Genomic DNA, 17,289 nt, shown 5'->3' on the forward strand with positions numbered 1-17,289 from the left:
ATTAACGCAGGAGAAAGTATTTTTTTTTTTGAGACGGAGTCTCGCTCTGTCGCCCAGGCTGGAGTGCAGTGGCGCAATCTCGGCTCACTGCAAGCTCCGCCTCCCGGGTTCACGCCATTCTCCTGCCTCAGCCTCTCCGAGTAGCTGGGACTACAGGCACCCGCCACCACACCCGGCTAATTTTTTTTTTTTGCATTTTTAGTAGAGACGGGGTTTCACCGTGGTCTCGATCTCCTGACCTTGTGATCCGCCCGCCTCAGCCTCCCAAAGTGCTGAGATTACAAGCATGAGCCACCGCGCCCGGCCGGAGAAAGTATTATTAACGAGAACTAAGCTGACCTAAAGAGCCATAACAACATATCCCATTTGCTATGTTTTAGGTTTTCCTACAAGAGGCCCAGAATTTGGGGGGAAATAACTCCATGTGCACACCAGCCCCCAAACCTCATTTAACAGTGATGCCTTCAAAAATAAGTCTTTCCCCCAACCTAACAGTGATGCCTTCGAAAACAAGTCTTTCCTTATGCTGTTTCATATATATGGTAGAAAATAAAATTGTCAAGATATTTATTGTGTTAACATGAGACATACAATTTGCTCAGTAAAAATAGCACATGAAAAAATATTATAAGCTTATATTCATAAAGAAATGAGTATGTTATTACCTCTTTTTCTTGCTTGCTCGGGACTATTAATTTGACAAGATTGGAATGTGCACAGCACAGCTGAGACACCACCATTTTAACACTGAAGCACTATACCATGAACTGACAGAACCCTGCAAGAAGGATGAAAAACTCATACCCAAAGGAAAGAATCACATGGAGGGGGAAAATTAACTAAATGGAAAAAGTATATGACGCTAACTGCATTTAATTTCAAAGTGGGGGGAAACAGAGGACATGGGGAGTGAATAATGGTTGAAGTTCCAGGCTCTAACTGTACATCCTCAAGTAAATTAAGTTTAACTCATCTATTAAAAAGTGAGTTAAAACAGATGAGTTTTAAGGTCCATCTCAACTCTAAATGAGATACTAGCAAAAACAAGGAATCCACACCACTTCAGATCCTTATGAAACCCAGGAAAAGATGGGCACAGTGGATCACCTGAGGGCAACAGTTGGAGACCAGCCTGACCAACACGGTGAAACCCCATCTCTACTAAAAATAACAAAAATTAGCTGGGTGTGGTGGCGGACACCTGTAATCCCAGCTATTTGGGAGGCTGAGGCAGAATTACTTGAACGGGGTGTGGGGGTGGGGGGTGGAGGCTGCAGTGAGCTGAGATCGCACCATTGCACTCTAGCCTGGGCAACAGAGCGAGACTCTGTCTCAAAAAAAAGCCCAGGAAAAACACAAAACACTAAAACAACAATGGTATTAAAACTGTTCAGAATCGGCTGGACACGGTGGCTCGCGCCTGTAACACTAGCACTTTGGGGGGGGGGGGGGCAAGTGGATCACCTGAGGTCAGGAGTTCGAGACCAGCCCCACCAACTTAATGAAACCCAGTCTCTACTAAAAATACAAAAAATTAGCAGGGGGTGGTGGCGGGTGCCTGTAATCTCAGCTACTCAGGAGGCTGAGGCAGAAGAATTGCTTGTACCCGGGAAGTGGAGGTTGCAGTGAGCCAAGATCACGTCATTATACTCCAGCCTGGGCAACAGAGCGAGACTCCGTCTCCAAAAAACAAAACAAAACCACCACTACCAAAAAACCTGTTCAGACTGAACACAGAACTCAAGGGCATTATTATAATAAATTACAAAGTGAATTTTCTATAGCTTTGCAAAAGTATCTAAATCCCATACATCCTTTTAACAGCAATTTTCATTATTGAAGACATAAGTACAAAAAGAAAAGTCCAAACTGTCAGCTTTCAGTCCTCCACATTCCCCTCTTTAATATGGTATTTTGCACTATATACATTAATGAAAATTTGAAACAAACAAAAAGAACTTTAGTCAAACTCCCCTTCCTCCTCCAGCTTTATTGGAATAGTTTAAAATTACATTTCTATTTTCTAGGACTTCAGTTGCTCTTTCCATCTGACTTTTAAAAACTGATTACAGCAAATGAAACACAGTTGTCTAAGTGATATAGTATACAAAAATAACATCTTGATTTCTGTGAAAATGCATTTCTCTGCAATTCCTGAATAGCTCCAAATTATGCTAACTCTGAGCATTGATGTTTACTCTGGGTTTTAGTCTTTGAAAATAATGTGTTCTAAACCTTTGCCATCACCATCTATGTGTCCAACATCAACACTGATGAAGTTGTTCCTGTTTAGGCTTTTATTCCGATTTCTCTCGAACAGCCATTAACACGCATGTTTATCTTTTTGTTTACTCCCACTCAACTGTATGTTCTATGTAGGGCCTGATATAGATGTTACTTGATGTTATTTAATAGCTACTGAGGTCAGACAATCCAAGGCCATCATTATACTAAAATTAAAGTTATTTATGGAAGTTCATAGACACTTCCAGAATTGGTTTTACCTCCTACATGGGAACATGTTCAAGAAACCCAGGACGGGCTTACTGGTCTGACCCAACTCTTCCCATTCATCAATCCCTATTCACCAGTGGCACGGAAAGGGGGTTCTTTAACAAAGCATTATACATAACACCTCTACCAAACTAAACATAAACTTTTTTTGTAGTTAAATGCAGAAAGTCGGTTTTTTTCCACCCCTTTCCTCCTTTTACACGGCAAGTAAAGCTCACTGGCCTGGGAGTTGCCTCTATCTGCCAACCTTTGGCCAGTGAAGAGGATTCAGAGAAAATAATACAACCATCAATCAGAAAAAGGAGGGGCGACAAAGGAAAATAATTAGGCTGTAGCCTCAATTGTGCATTCCCGTGCAAGGTGCCCTGACTCGCCACAGCGGTAACAGTTGACTTCACTTGTCTTGCTGCAGTTGATGGCTACATGACCAGTTTCACCACACCTAAAAAAGAAATTAAAATAGTTTTCACAATGGGCCTCAGAACAAAACTGTCTACCAAAGCAACAGTCACCATGCAGAACAAAACACCTGATCTTTGTTTTCATGCAATTAACCCCTAAGGTTTCACAGATATGTACACAACAACATTTATCAAATTATACACTTACATGTCACAAACAGGCAAAGATTTCTGGTTACATGATAAAAGATTTATGTATATTACAGAGCTTTCTATGAAGTCTCTGGTAGTTTCAAATTATAACACTCTTACTTTTATATATTAAAAAAGTCCAGTTGTGAAAACTGCCCAGGTACCATAAGCCACAGGATATCAGGGCAGAATACAGAATTATATACAGATAGACTGCCAGTTACATATGCTGAAAATTGGTCTTATGTGGTCACAGCTAACTTTCACTGAATTTACTAAGGCCCGTCTATTTATAGCTAATTCATCTCTGGAAGAATCTCTGCAATGAGTTTTCTTCTAACAACATTCTGACACCTTACCTATAGCACTTCACTTTGGTGCAGTCTTTTTGAATGTGTCCGAATTCTCCACAAGAATAGCATTTCTGCTCATCTGCATGGTCGCAGTCACGAGCCAGATGGCCTGGTTTGCCACAGTTGTAGCAGCATTGCTCTCGCTCTCTCTTGGGCTCCTTGCAGTCCTTGGCAATGTGGCCACCTCTACCGCAGTTATAGCAGGCTTCAACAATAAGGAAAAGAAACAGGCCAAGACTATAGAACCTTTACAAAGTGTTACGTTTTAAATTATACAATACAAAACCTCAAAGGTGGAAATGCTATACACAGTTGCATGTGCTCACCTCTCCAAGCTCTAGAGGGGTATGAAAAGGAAGTGTTAAATACTTACCATCCTCCTGAAGATCACAATCCTTGGCAAGATGACCAGACTCACCACAGCGATAACAGATGTCTGGAAGAGACGAGGAAACAAACTGGAAACCTGTTTTGAGCAAAAACAAATAATTCGGCTAGTCAGATCAGTCTTGATACTAACAAATACTGAAGTACTTCAAATTTTTCTATTCGACAAAATACCTCTATCCGAGGTAAAACCACCTCTGCCACGGCTTCTCATTCCACGACCACGGCCTCCACCAGTAGGACATTCCCGAGCCCAGTGGCCAGATCGTCCACACTTGAAGCACTCATTGCTGCTCATGGCTGTAGTCAGATCTTTGAAATATTAAAAGTAACAGCATTAAACCACTGAAAGTTCTTTTAACTTTTATTCTCCATTAAATGTATTTTTGGAAAATTATTCTGGGGAAAAAAGCTAGCTAATATATTGGTTAAAAAAATAGCTGGGTGTGGTGGCTCATGCCAGTAATCCCAGCACTTTGGGAGGCCGAGGTGGGTGGATCATGAGATCGAGACCATCTTGGCTAACATGGTGAAACCCCGTCTCTTGCTAAAAATACAAAAAATTAGCCAGGCGAGGTGGCGGGCGCCTGTAATCCCAACTACTTGGGAGGCTGAGGCAGGAGAATAGTGTGAACCCGGGAGGCGGAGCTTGCAGTGAGCTGAGATGGTGCCACTGTACTCCAGCCTGGGCAACAGTGCGACTCCCGTCTCAAAAAATAATCACACAACTACATGCTTGGGTATTATAGACCTATTATAATATACACGTTAATAGTTATTGATAGAAGTGATGGAATTTACAGGGTTAGGGTCAATGAAAATCCATTATGAGAAATAACTGGTAGTGGCTGGGCACGGTGGCTCATGCCGGTAATCCTAGCACTTTGGGAGGCCGAAGCGGGTGGACCATCTGAGGTCAGGAGTTTGAGACCAGCCTGGCCAATATGGCGAAACCCCGTCTCTACTAAAAATACAAAAAACAGCCGGGCGTGGTGGCATGCGCCTGTAATCCCAGCTACTCGGGAGGCTGAGGCAGAAGAATCGCTTGAAACCGGGAGGTGGAGGTTGCAGTGAGACGAGATCATGCCACTGCACTCCAACCTAGGGGACAAAGTCAGACAGGCACACAAACACATACACACACACACACACACACACACACAAATTGGCAGTAATATTCACTCATTCCAGGTCCAACTTAATGGACACATTTGCATGGTTATAAGGCCTATATAAGCTTTATTTTGGGCAAATAGAAGTAATTTATTTACTCACATCAGAAAATTGGAATAACCCAAACCAATGAAGCTGTAAAATGGATTCTCGGAGTGAGGAGTCAGTGAAGGAAAATACTCTCTTAACCTTAGCACCTGACGTAGTACATAGTTATACTGCAGCACTTGCCTGGTGACTCAGATATTCCTTAGAACAGATATGTTAAAACAAATGCAAGATACAAATCTTATCTCTAGATGGTACAAGTACAGTAGGCCCTCTATATCCATGGGTTCTGCATCCATGGCTTCAACCAACCTCGGAATAAAAATATTCAGTGGAAAAAAGTTGCATCTGTATTGAACATGCAGACTTTTCTTGCCATTATTCCCTAAACAACACAACGTTAACAACTACTTATTCAGCATTTACATTGTGTTAGGTATTGTAAGTAATCTAGAGATGATTTTAAAGTATATGGGAAGATGTGCAAAGGTTGTAATCCAAGTACTACACTATTTTGTATCAGGAACTTGAGCATAGGAGGATTTTGGTATCTGAGGGAGTTCGTGGAACCACTTCACAGATACCAAGAGATGACTGTATAATAAAAATAGTAGGAAAACGACCATGAGTTACACCAAAGCGCTAATAATAGCACCTACAGCGCTGGGAACATTTGTGTTTTGTTTTCTTTTCTTTTATTCTCCCCTTTCCAAATGTTTCTGTAATGTAATTTTACATTTTAAACAATGCTACTTAGAATTTCATAATAAACTCCTTTAATTGGGTATCATTTTAAAATAAAAATAAAACTCCCACTAAAGCAAATGGATTTTGTACTTCTTATGTAACAATCTAAAAATAAATCGAGGCTATTCTTAAAATAGAATGAAATGGAATAGAACGGAATGAAAACAATGCAACTATATTTTCACACTTCCATATCTAAATATTTTTACCCTTAATTCCACTGTCAAACAATGGCACACAAAGTCGTATTTTGAATATCCTCTCAAACCTAAGCACAGGCACCATCATCTAGAAAACATATTTCCAACTGAGTAAAACTTGAGTGGATAATCGAATTAGCTAACCCAACCACAGTACCAAAGACCCAAAAGGCAGTCAGAAAAATGGCAAGGTTCTCCACTTTCAGTAACTGTTTGATCATTAACTTGTAGACAAATTTAGTGACTTAAAATTACGCTGAAGTTGAGTTTCAAAAAGTACTCATTGCCAAATATACAAAAGAAAATAACCCAATACTCACCCCAACTCTGTGCAATCTGATTTAGGATAAATTCTTAGAGAAATCTTTCTACTAACTCTTGCCACTTGCCTATGAACATATTACCAAAAAAATTATTTGGCTATGAGTTACTGGTGCTTTCAGATATACAAAACATTTCTAGTCAGAAGAAACAGCCAGTGAAGGATATTAAAAACAGATTTTTACAGAATTTGAAATAGTATCTGCTTTGTAATCATTCTGTTAACTGTACTAGTATCAGCATCCTAAATTATGTGAAGTATTTGCTGGTTTCCACCACAGAGAAAGTCAGAATTAAAAAAAAAAAAAAAAAAAAAAAAAAAAAAAAAAAAAAAGAATGGCAGGCAGGGCACGGTGGCTCACACCTGTAATCCCAGCACTCTGGGAGGCCGAGGAGGATGGTTCACCTGAGGTTGGGAGTTCGAGACCAGTCTGACCAACATGGAGAAACCCCATCTCTACTAAAAATGCAAAATTAGCCCGGCTTGGTGGCGCATGCCTATAATCCCAGCTACTCAGGAGGTGGAGGCAGGAGAATCTCTTGAACCCGGGAGGTGGAGGTTGTTGCAAGCCAAGCAACTGCACTCCAACCTGGGCTACGAGAGTGAAACTCATCTCAAAAAAAAAAAAAAAAAAAAAAAGCATATAAAATGGTCAAAGAAAAAAAGCTGCTTATGGCACCACTTCCTCCCCATCTTCATTTTGTATCTTCTCCAGTTTAGTCAGATCAGCTTGAGCTCATCTAACTATTGATCTCAAGGAATTATTTGCACATAAATGATTACTTTTACAGTGTAATCCAGACAATCTGCAAGGCCTGAATATCTATAATTTAATATTTAAACAAGATACATATCTTTTAGAAAATACAAAACAAGGATGGGCACAGTGGTTCACACCTATAATCCCAGCACTTTGGGACGCCAAGGCAGGAGGATCATCTGAGGTCAGGAGTTTCAGATCAGCCTGACCAACACAGTGAAACTCCATCTCTACTAAAAACACAAAATTAAGGCAGGCACGGTGGCTTACGCCTGTAATCTCAGCACTTTGGGAGGCAGGCGGATCATGAGGTCAGGAAATCAAGACCATCCTGGCCAACACGGTGAAACCCCAACTCTACTAAAATAAAAAAATTACCCGGGCGTGGTGGTACGCGCCTGTAGTCCCAGCTACTCGAGAGGCTGAGGCAGGAGAATCGCTTGAACCCGGGAGGTGGAGGTTGCAGGGGGCTGAGACTGGGCCACCGCACTCCAGCCTGGGTGACAGAGCGAGACTCTGTCTTCAAAGAAAGAAAGAAAAAAAAAAAACTATTCTGTAAAACAGATATGCACCTCAGTGGCAAAGGCAGAACTTTACACACTAGAATAGAACAGAAGTTTTAGATGTTTTTCTTTTTTCTTTTTTTTTTTTTTGAGACAGTCTCGCTCTCTCACCAGGCTGGAGCGCGGTGGCGCAATCTTGGCTCACTGCAACCTTCACCTCCCGGGTTCAAGCGATTCCCCTGCCTCAGCCTCCCGCATAGCTGGGACTATAGGCGTGCACCACCATGCCCGGGTAATTTTTTGTATTTTAGTAGAGACGGGGTTTCACCATGTTGGCCAGGATGGTCTTGATCTCCTGACCTAGTGATCCACCTGCCTTGGCCTCCCAAAGTGCTGGGATTACAGGCGTGAGCCACTGCGCCCAGCCTGTTTTGCCATTTTTAGTCACACATAATTTTGTTTACTAAATTAATGCTAATAAAGAAAAAAAAAACACTAAGTCTTAAAAGAAAAACATTAATAGCCTCCAAATGTCATCAATATGACACATGATTTTAAAAGAGGTCTTTGAGTGGCCTTAGGTACTATGTATGCAATCTGCCCTCTCCTCCCTTTGGCTAACCCTATCACAGTGAATCAGGTGGTCTACGGTTTCACTGGTAACTGGTCCCTTGTGATAGACTTGTCTCTTTAATAACATTATTAAACTAACCACTTTCCACAATGTTTTAGACTCACACTACTTATATTAGGCAGCAGGTCCCCATCCTAGCACTCATCTCATATGAATGTATTTAGTTTAAAGGTCTTTACAGAATTCCATTATATTCCTTACGAAAACTAAAGGTAAGACATCTGAGAATCATGGCTCCATGAGTCTGTCTCATTGCCTATGACTGCTCCTGGCTGGAATTTCAATGCACTGTCCTGGTCTCCCCTGCTCCTTTTCCACCTGTCACAACTTTTTCCAACCTTCACGGGCCAACTCTATAAAAGAATCTGACTACATCTCCCAGCCTGGAACTACGCTTCCTATTAAGTCCCAGGACACTCTGTTAATATCTGTCCAATGGCAGTACCATATTGCCTTGTATCATATTCCTTGAAGGTAGAGACCAAGTAATTCACCTTTGAATCATCGAACACCCCATATAGTTATCCTTTTACCAGCCATTATGTTAACTCAGTATTTTAATTCTGGGGGGCAGGGGTCTTTAGTAATTTGGTGAAACTACTGACCTAATCCAATCTAATCCAGTACTAACAACAAAGCACCTAAATTATTGCTATCAGTCACAAGAGTTACTGCACCATTAAAGTAATGATGTATTCTCAATTTTGTACTAAGGACTGACTACAGTCACTCTCTGAAACTCTCAGCTTTCTGAAATCATAGGTAAGATTCTGCCCAGATGAATTTAGGATCCACAACTTTCAGCTTCTGACAGGGATTAGGGCCAACCACTCAAAGGACATTCCCAATGTAATTATTTTTAAAATCCAGTAACAGAAGTATCTTCTACTTGTAAATGCTATTTTGGGGATTCCAATCTATAATAAAGCAAATACTAGAAAATATCAAAGGAAGAAAGCTGCTGAATCATAAAACCATGAAAATTAGATTTTTTTCAGATTATCTAACATAATCCCCACGTGTGGCTGAGAAATTTACACCCAAGACAACTAAAAAAGCCAGCAGCCACGGCCGGGCGCAGTGGCTCACACTTGTAATCCCAGCACTTTGGGAGGCCGAGGCGGGTGGATCACGAGGTCAGGAGATCGAGACCACGGTGAAACCCCGTCTCTACTAAAAATACAAAAAAAAAAATTAGCCGGGCGTGGTGGCGGGCGCCTGTAGTCCCAGCTACTCGGAGAGGCTGAGGCAGGAGAATGGCGTGAACTCGGGAGGCGGAGCTTGCAGTGAGCCGAGATCGCGCCACTGCACTCCAGCCTGGGTGACACAAGACTCCGTCTCAAAAAAAAAAAAAAAAAAAAAAAAAAGCCAGCAGCCAGGCCAGAACCTCTAATTTGTCATCCAGGTTCTATCAGTCCAAGAATTCATTATCAATTGGATTTCAATACTATTTTATGCAAGCTACAAAACATACATACTAACTTCAATAAAAAACAAAATACTGTTTTTTACTTTTGTCAGGCAGCAGGAAAACAGTTTCTTCCTTTTGCTAAAAACCACTAATAAAAGGGACCACTTACTGAAGGTTCCTTGGGTTTGTGTTTTCTCTGGAAAAAATTTTTCGTGAAACCTGATATATGTATACTGCACTGATGTAGCCTGCCTGACACTGTAAGAGATTTTGGAACCATACTCAACCTGGGTTAATCAATTAACCCAGTTTAACTACTTGCTGTGTTACCTCAAAGACATCTGACTACCCATCTCTGTCTTATTTGTAAAAGGGAAATAATAAAACTGATGTGTGTGGTAAGAATTGTTACCTTGTGCTTAATAGATATTCAATTTAAAAACCAAAGTTTTGGTCTTCTGAGTACATATTCTTTCCGCTTTTGCCAATTACCTTGGATTGCTTACAGATAGTAGACAGAATTCAGTCCAATGTCTATTACATAGCAGGTTTGGAGTGAGGCTAACTGCTTATACTTGTTTCCCACCTTACAGTCTATTTCCTGAATGGAATGGAGAAGAGATTAAGAGGAGAAAACCTGGTGATTTCCAAATCAGTTCACATTTTCAGCTACCAGACATCAAGATATTTGTCCTAAGTTTCAATTTTTGTGTATCAAATGTTTATGACACAAACCACTTTAAAAGGTGGTAGGAGCACAGGGCATGTCAGGCAAGAGAATAAATGACTAAGACAGTCAAGATAAGATCTGGGCTGGGCGGGGTGGCCCACGCCTGTAATCCCAGCATTTTGGGAGGCCGAGGCAGATGGATCACCTGAGGTCAGGAGTTCGAGACCAGCTGGCCAACATGGTGAAGCCCTGTCTCTACTAAAAATACAAAAATTAGCTGGACACGGTGGTGCGTGCCTGTAATCCCAACTACTCAGGAGGCTGAGGCACAAGAATTGCTTGAACCCAGGAGGCAGAGGATGCAGTGAGCCGAGATCGCACCACTGCACTCCAGCCTGGGCAACAGAGCAAGATTCTGTCTCAAAAAAAAAAAAAAAAGATAAGGTCTGATAAGACTTAAGATTCACTGTGAGGAGCCATGTATGCTAAACTAAGAAGTGTTTAACTATTTTACAAATTTTGAACTTATCTTGGAATTAAAGAAACCACAAATGGTTACTATACTAAATTTGTCTTCCTTAATGTCAGTAATTGCACCATACTATTGATACTAAAAACAAATACAGTAAACTACTAAAATCTAACAGTATGTGGTCAAGACTAACAACCAGGGTTCTAATAAATAGTATGATCAGGCCAGGCGCGGTGGCTCACGCCTGTAATCCCAGCACTTTCGGAGGCCGAGGCGGGCGGATCACGAGGTCAGGAGATCGAGACCATCTTGGCTAACACGGTGAAACCCCGTCTCTACTAAAAATACAAAAAATTAGCCGGGCGAGGTGGCGGGCGCCTGTAGTCCCAGCTACTCGGGAGGCTGAGGCAGGAGAATGGCGTGAACCCCAGGGGGCGGAGCCTGCAGTGAGCCGAGATCGCGCCACTGCACTCCAGCCTGGGTGAAAGAGCGAGACTCCGTCTCAAAAAAAAAAAAAAATAAATAAATAAATAGTATGATCATAACTCTGTCCTAGAAAATACGTTTAAAATAAAGTAGCAACAGGAAAGTTGGAGATAAAAATGACACTAGCAAAGTAGTGTATGATTCTGGCTATCTTTATTACTTTATATGGTTTTCCTAACACAGCTGTACACATTCACATTTGTATATATCCTTACTTTTCGCAAGCTCAGGGTTATCCCTGACTCATTCATGTTGTTCACTTAACTGCATTTAGACCATATTAGAGCTTTTGCCCACTGAATGTTTATATGCATACGCATTATTATGCTCCATTAAGTCAGTTTACTGTTCCAACATGGTACTGAAACACTTCAGATTTTTTTTTTTGAGACAGAGTCTTGCTGTCGCCCAGGCTGGAGTGCAGTGGCAGGATCTCGGCTCACTGCAAGCTCCACCTCCCAGGTTCACCCCATTCTCCTGCCTCAACCTCTCGAGTAGCTGGGACTACAGATGCCTGCCACCACGACTGGCTTTTTTTTTTTTTTTTTTTTTGTATTTTTAGTAGAGACAGGGTTTCACTGTGTTACTGTGTTAGCCAAGATGGCCCAGATTGTTTTAATAAAAACAAACTACGGGGGCCAGGTGTGGTGGCTCACACCTGTAATCCCAGCACTTTGGGAGGCTGAGGTGGGCGGATCACCTGAGGTCAGGAGCTCAGGACCAGCCTGACCAACATGGAGAAATCCCGTCTCTACTAAAAACACAAAATTGGCCGGGTGTGGTGGCGCATGCCTGTAGTTCCAGACACTCAGGAGGCTGAGGCAGGAGAATCGCTTGAACCCAGGAGGCAGAGGTTGCGGTGAGCCCGAGATCACGCCATCGCACTCCAGCCTGGGCAACAAGAGTGAAACTCCACCTCAAAGGAAAAAAAAAAAAAAAGGCAATGAAAGGAAGCAATATCCTTTCTGTATTACCTGCATTCCAGCCAGAATAGTGGAAAACAGAGTACCTACTCGGGAGCAATTCTATATTTTTATCCTGGTTCCTGAACTTACTGCCTGACCTTGGTTAATTACATCCATTTCCGCCTGCCCTGATTACTTCTTGAAGAGTTTTAATAGCTGGAGATCTATGAGTCAGGCATTAGTAAACATATCTATAATCTTACAACCTCACAAGTTATGTATTCTTGCTCCATTTTAATGACAAACTGAACATCTGACATCGGCCAGGGGCAGTGGCTCATGCCTGTAATCCCAGCACTTTGGGAGGCCAAGGCGGGCGGATCACAAGGTCAGGAGATCAAGACCATCCTGGCTAACACAGTGAAACCCCATCTCTACTAAAAATATAAAAAATTAGCCAGGCGTGGTGGCAGGCGCCTGTAGTCCCAGCTACTCGGGAGGCTGAGGCAGGAGAATGGCACGAACCCTGGAGGCAGAGGTTGCCTGGGGGACAGTGCGGGACTCCATCTCAAAAAAATAAATAAAAAAATCTGACACCAAGTGACTTACCCAAAGCCACACCGCTAGAAAGTACTACAATCAGGATTTCAAGAGTCTGGCTCTCAATCCTCTGCAAAGGCTTTTGTTAAGAGTTGAGGCCAGGCGCAGTGGCTCATGCCTGTAATCCCAGCACTTTGGGAGGCCGAGGCAGGAAGATCACTTGAGGTCAGCAGCCTGGCCAACATAGTGAAACCCTGTCTCTACTAAATATACAAAAATTAACTGGGCATGGTGGTGCATGCCTATAATCTCAGCTATTCAGGAGACTGAGGCAAGAGAATCACTTGAACCCAGGAGGTGGAGGCTGCAGTGAGCCGAGATCATGCCATTTGCACTCCAATGTGGATGACAAAGCGAGACTCCGTCTCCGAAGGAAAAAAAAAAAAAAAAAACTATAAAAACAAAAATTAGCCGGGCGTGGTGGCACGTGCCTATAGTCCCAGCTACTCAGGAGGCTGAGGCAGGAGAATGGCTTAAACCCAGGAGGCAGAGGTTGCAGTGAGCTGAGATTCTGCCATTGCACTCCAGCCTGGGTGACAGAGCAAGACTTTGTCTCAAAAAAAAAAAAAAAAAGTTAAGTGGCAAAGTACACAAAAATGCTATCGTAATATACGACAAAAATGCTATTGTGTAATATTTTTAAGGTAGGGAATTATACCAATTCACTCTCTACTTCAAAATCTTACATAAAGGTATTACTACCATATATCTAGTAATTAAGAAAAAAAAGCCACAAACATTTGAATTGTAATGCTGTTAAGTATTCATTCTGTATTTCTCTTTAGATAAAAATCAAAGTAAAACTAGAACTGATAGCTTTTAAAAAAATCTAGTCATAATAATTTTGAATTCATTCACACAGGTTCCTTGAATCTTAAAAGATAGATATTTTCTTTAACTTCATGGCAGAACTTAGGAATCTCACCAAACAAACACTGGCAACTTGATTCGCTAGTTAACACCTCATTTGTATTTATGGAACCATTCCAGGTGATCACTGTAGCACTCTCATATTCCTAATTAACAAAATCCTTCCAATTACAACTTAAAATTTGGTGGCCTCAAGTTCTCACTTTATTATCTCAGTAGTTTTAAACATGAAAATGCTGCATGGCTTACTGCAATCACTCAATGGCATTCCCTTGCTGCTGCAGCATATGACACTGCCAGAACAGGAGTTCTATTAAGTGAGACAGTAAGGAAAGAGCGTTCTCCACAGAGCAGGCCAGGATGCCTTGGCATCATTCTTCTGGCTCTCTACTTACTGTCAGGAAGCTAGGAAGAGAAAAAGGAACCAATCTTTTTTCTTTTTTTTTTTTTAATTTTTCATCCCTGCAAGGAAAAAAAAGCAGAATCTCTCTGTGGTCAAATCTTCAGCCAATAGACAAATCATTCCAATTAGTCCAATGGTGGTTTCACTGCTTTTAGGCACCAGTTTGGTACTATCCCATATACATGCCACATATTTTTATTGAACTTTAAAAGACAAGTAGAATTGTTGGCAGGGCACGGTGGCTCAGGCCTGTAATCCCAGAACTTTGGGAGGCCGAGGCAGGTGAATTACCTGAGGTCAGGAGATCGAGACCAGCCTGGCCAACATGATGAAACCCCGTCTCTACAAAAAATACAAAAATTAGCCGGGCATGGTGGCACATGCCTGTAATCCCAGCTACTTGGGAGGCTGAGGCCAGAGAATTGCTTGAGCCCGGGAGATGGAGGTTGCAGTGAGCCGAGATTGTGCCACTGCATTCCGGCCTGGCCAACAGAGAAAGACTCTGTCTCAAAAAAAAAAAAAAAAAAAAAAAAAAAAAAAGACAAGTAGAATTGTCATAAATCATATAACGCATTTATACTTTAAAAAGACACCTCCCTGCCTGTTCCAGATGTTCAAATGCCAGTTTAAGAAAAACCTGGCCAGGCGCGGTGGCTCATGCCTGTAATCCTAGCACTTTGAGAGGCCGAGGGAGTCGGATCACAAGGTCAGGAGTTCGAGACCAGCCTGGCCAACATGGTGAAACCCCGTCTCTACTAAAATACAAAAATTAGCTGGGTGTGGCGGCGGGCGCCTGTAATCCCAACTACTCCAGAGGCTGAGGCAGGAGAATCGCTTAATCCGGGAGGCGGAGGTCGCAGTGAGCCGAGTTCGCGCCACTGCACTCCAGCCTGGGCGACAGAGTGAGACTCTGTCTCAAAAAAAAGAAAAACCCCTGGTCTTCCACTGATTTGGTTCAAAATATTTTACAGACTGCACCATCTGAAATACATTACCTCTCCTGTTACCAATATGAAAAAAAAGAGGACCTTTGGTTCCTCAGAAAAACACAAACTTATTTTTTTATAGAAAAACTGTTATCAAGAGATGAAATCTGAAAAACTCAAGTCTTTTAATTCTGCCCTTGGGAATTGTAATAAATTATTCCTTTTATATTCCAATACAAAAAGAACTCTTGTAGACAAGAATCAGGCTCAACAAACTAAAAACAGCATGTACCTAGGATCCTGGCAGTTTACAGGTGTTTGATTATCCTTAACCAGAGTAACTCATTAGAAGCATTTAAAACTATTTAGGAGGGGGGAGGGGGAAGCTCAGGAGATAAGGACTACACCTCGTATCTTTTTGAAACCCTGAAAGCTCTACACGCCAGTTATACTGCTTGAGCAAACAAATAACATAAAATTGCTAATTTAAATTCGAATGGAAATAGTAACTGTTACGTTTCACTCCAAAATTGGGTCAAACAATAGGAAAGGGGGAAAAATCTACTTTTAAAAATGTAATTTAAAAGCAAGATGGGGATATTCATTAGACCTCCTTCACTCTGAAAAAGACAAAAAACAAATTCAGTTTTGGCTTATCTTACCTCTTCTGAGTCCTTCTGAATAATGCCTGAAACACACTAGCTAAAATCACAGACGATTACTGAGCAATGTTCTCTTTTCACAAGACCCCCAAGACCAGAAACAGTCACTTCCTTTGGAAGTGCCCTGTGGCTGAGGCCATGTGGTTAACATGTGGGAACAAGCACAAGCCTTACCCATAATAAAATCGACACCTAAACCCAAATGTGGACCATTATGCCATTCTAAAATAGGTTCTCACGATATGGAAAAACCTAGATGGAAGGGAGCTAGTTGAATTTCGTGTCTCGTTTGTAATTACATCTGTTTCATTAATCCAAGAAATGATGCAGACTACCGCCCGCTGCTGTGGTTTTGGAGGTTTGACAAATTCGTGTTTTTTCTGGTAATGGCGCTTTTAAAGGATCCCAGCAACTTAAATCGTGTTGACTCAGGGAAAGTGAGCCCCATCAGCCCCTTTTGGAATGGTAATGTAACACAAGCAACTTAGTATTTAAACGACGATAAAAATTCAAGAATCGGGAAACTATCAAGTATAGGGAGTATAAACTCTAAAGGCTCCCAAGTCTTCCAGCAGAGTCTCGCCACCCCAAACACAAAGACTTCTTCAAGAACCCTTTTCTTTCTTCTTTTTCTTTCTTCTTTTTTTTTCTTTAAGACGGAGTCTCTCTCTGTTGCCCAGGCTGGAGTGTAGTGGCGCGATCTCGGCTCACCACAACCTCCGCCTCCCGGGTTCACGCGATCTCCTGTCTCAGCCTCTCGAGTAGCTGGAACTACATGCGCCCGCCACCACGCCCGGCTAATTTTTGTATTTTTAGTACAGACAAGGTTTCACCATACTGGCCAGGCTGGTCTCGAACTCCTGACCTCGTGATGCGCCCGCCTGGGCCTCTCAAAGTGCTGGGATTACAGGCGTGATCCACCGCGCCCGGCCTAAGAACCCTTTTCTAAGGCCCCCAAAACCCTTGGCACACGGCCCGCCAGGCGCACGACCCCAGCACATGGCCGGCACGACTATACCCACCCCATCCCCCCTTCATCCGCAGCCGGGAGCCTTTCCCCACCACACGGACTCCTTCCAGTGAGTTCCCGCCAAATCCACCCTCGGTCCCTCATTCCGCGACCCTCGAAGCGTCAGGGCCTCGGCCCCAAGGGCGCACGGGCGGGCCTCCTCTGCCGTAAGCCTGCGGCCTGGGGTGCGGCCCTGGCGCCGAAAGACCCGCATGCTCGGCGACCCAGCTTTCCAGGACAAAGAAAGGACAGAAGTGTCGTCCGACAGCGGTGCGCCAGAAACCCGGGTCCGAGGCGACGGCAGCAGCCGAGCTTCCCGCCTGACGCAGCACGGTGCAGGCCAAAGTGCGGCCGCCATCGCCACCTCGCCGCTCCCTACCCTCTCTGTCCGCCACAGAACCGACCCGCACTGCGGCTCCCTCAGCGCCGACCCCCTCCCCCAGCCCTCACCTTCCGCGTCGGAGCGGGCCCGCAGCGGCGGAGACTCGGACGCAGGCCTTGGGAAGACGGCTCGCAAGGTAGAGGCTGTTTATTTTGAGGGTCCTTGCCTGCGCCACACGCGGGTCTGCACACGGCCCCACATACGGCGCTGCGCACGGCTCTCCTCCGCCTCGCCCACGCGGCCAATCAGCGCGCGGGGT

General features: G+C 43.1%; 1 protein-coding gene across 7 annotated transcripts; it reads right to left on the bottom strand.

The window, feature by feature from the left end:
* Positions 1 to 1,877: 1,877 nt before the first annotated feature.
* CNBP (CCHC-type zinc finger nucleic acid binding protein) lies at positions 1,878 to 17,265 on the bottom strand. Of its 7 annotated transcripts, none has more exons than XM_055259462.2 (5): positions 17,099 to 17,265; positions 4,043 to 4,159; positions 3,834 to 3,926; positions 3,467 to 3,665; positions 1,878 to 2,956 (listed from the first exon to the last, which is right to left on the bottom strand). In XM_055259462.2, exons 2-5 carry the CDS (start codon positions 4,143 to 4,145, stop codon positions 2,839 to 2,841), a joined length of 513 nt encoding a protein of 170 aa, XP_055115437.1. In that variant the 5' UTR covers positions 4,146 to 4,159; positions 17,099 to 17,265; the 3' UTR covers positions 1,878 to 2,838. The 7 variants fall into 7 exon arrangements, with proteins under 7 accessions (XP_055115437.1, XP_055115436.1, XP_063486326.1 ...); XM_055259461.2 differs by having other exon boundaries at positions 4,022 to 4,159; positions 17,099 to 17,245; XM_063630256.1 differs by having other exon boundaries at positions 3,834 to 3,896; positions 17,099 to 17,237.
* Between the last annotated feature and the right edge of the window lie 24 nt (positions 17,266 to 17,289).

The sequence above is a fragment of the Symphalangus syndactylus genome, chromosome 21 (assembly GCF_028878055.3).
Source record: "Symphalangus syndactylus isolate Jambi chromosome 21, NHGRI_mSymSyn1-v2.1_pri, whole genome shotgun sequence".
Lineage (NCBI taxonomy): Eukaryota > Metazoa > Chordata > Mammalia > Primates > Hylobatidae > Symphalangus > Symphalangus syndactylus.

Coding starts and splice junctions, on each gene's coding strand:
- CNBP (XM_063630252.1), bottom strand. CDS start 4,145: ATGAGCAGCAATGAGTGCTTCAAGTGTGGACGATCTGGCCACTGGGCT. Junction 3,669..3,833: donor TTGTGATCTTCAGGAGGATG/GTAAGTATTTAA, acceptor TCCTTATTGTTG/AAGCCTGCTATAACTGCGGT. Junction 2,957..3,466: donor ACCAAAGTGAAGTGCTATAG/GTAAGGTGTCAG, acceptor TTTCTTTTTTAG/GTGTGGTGAAACTGGTCATG.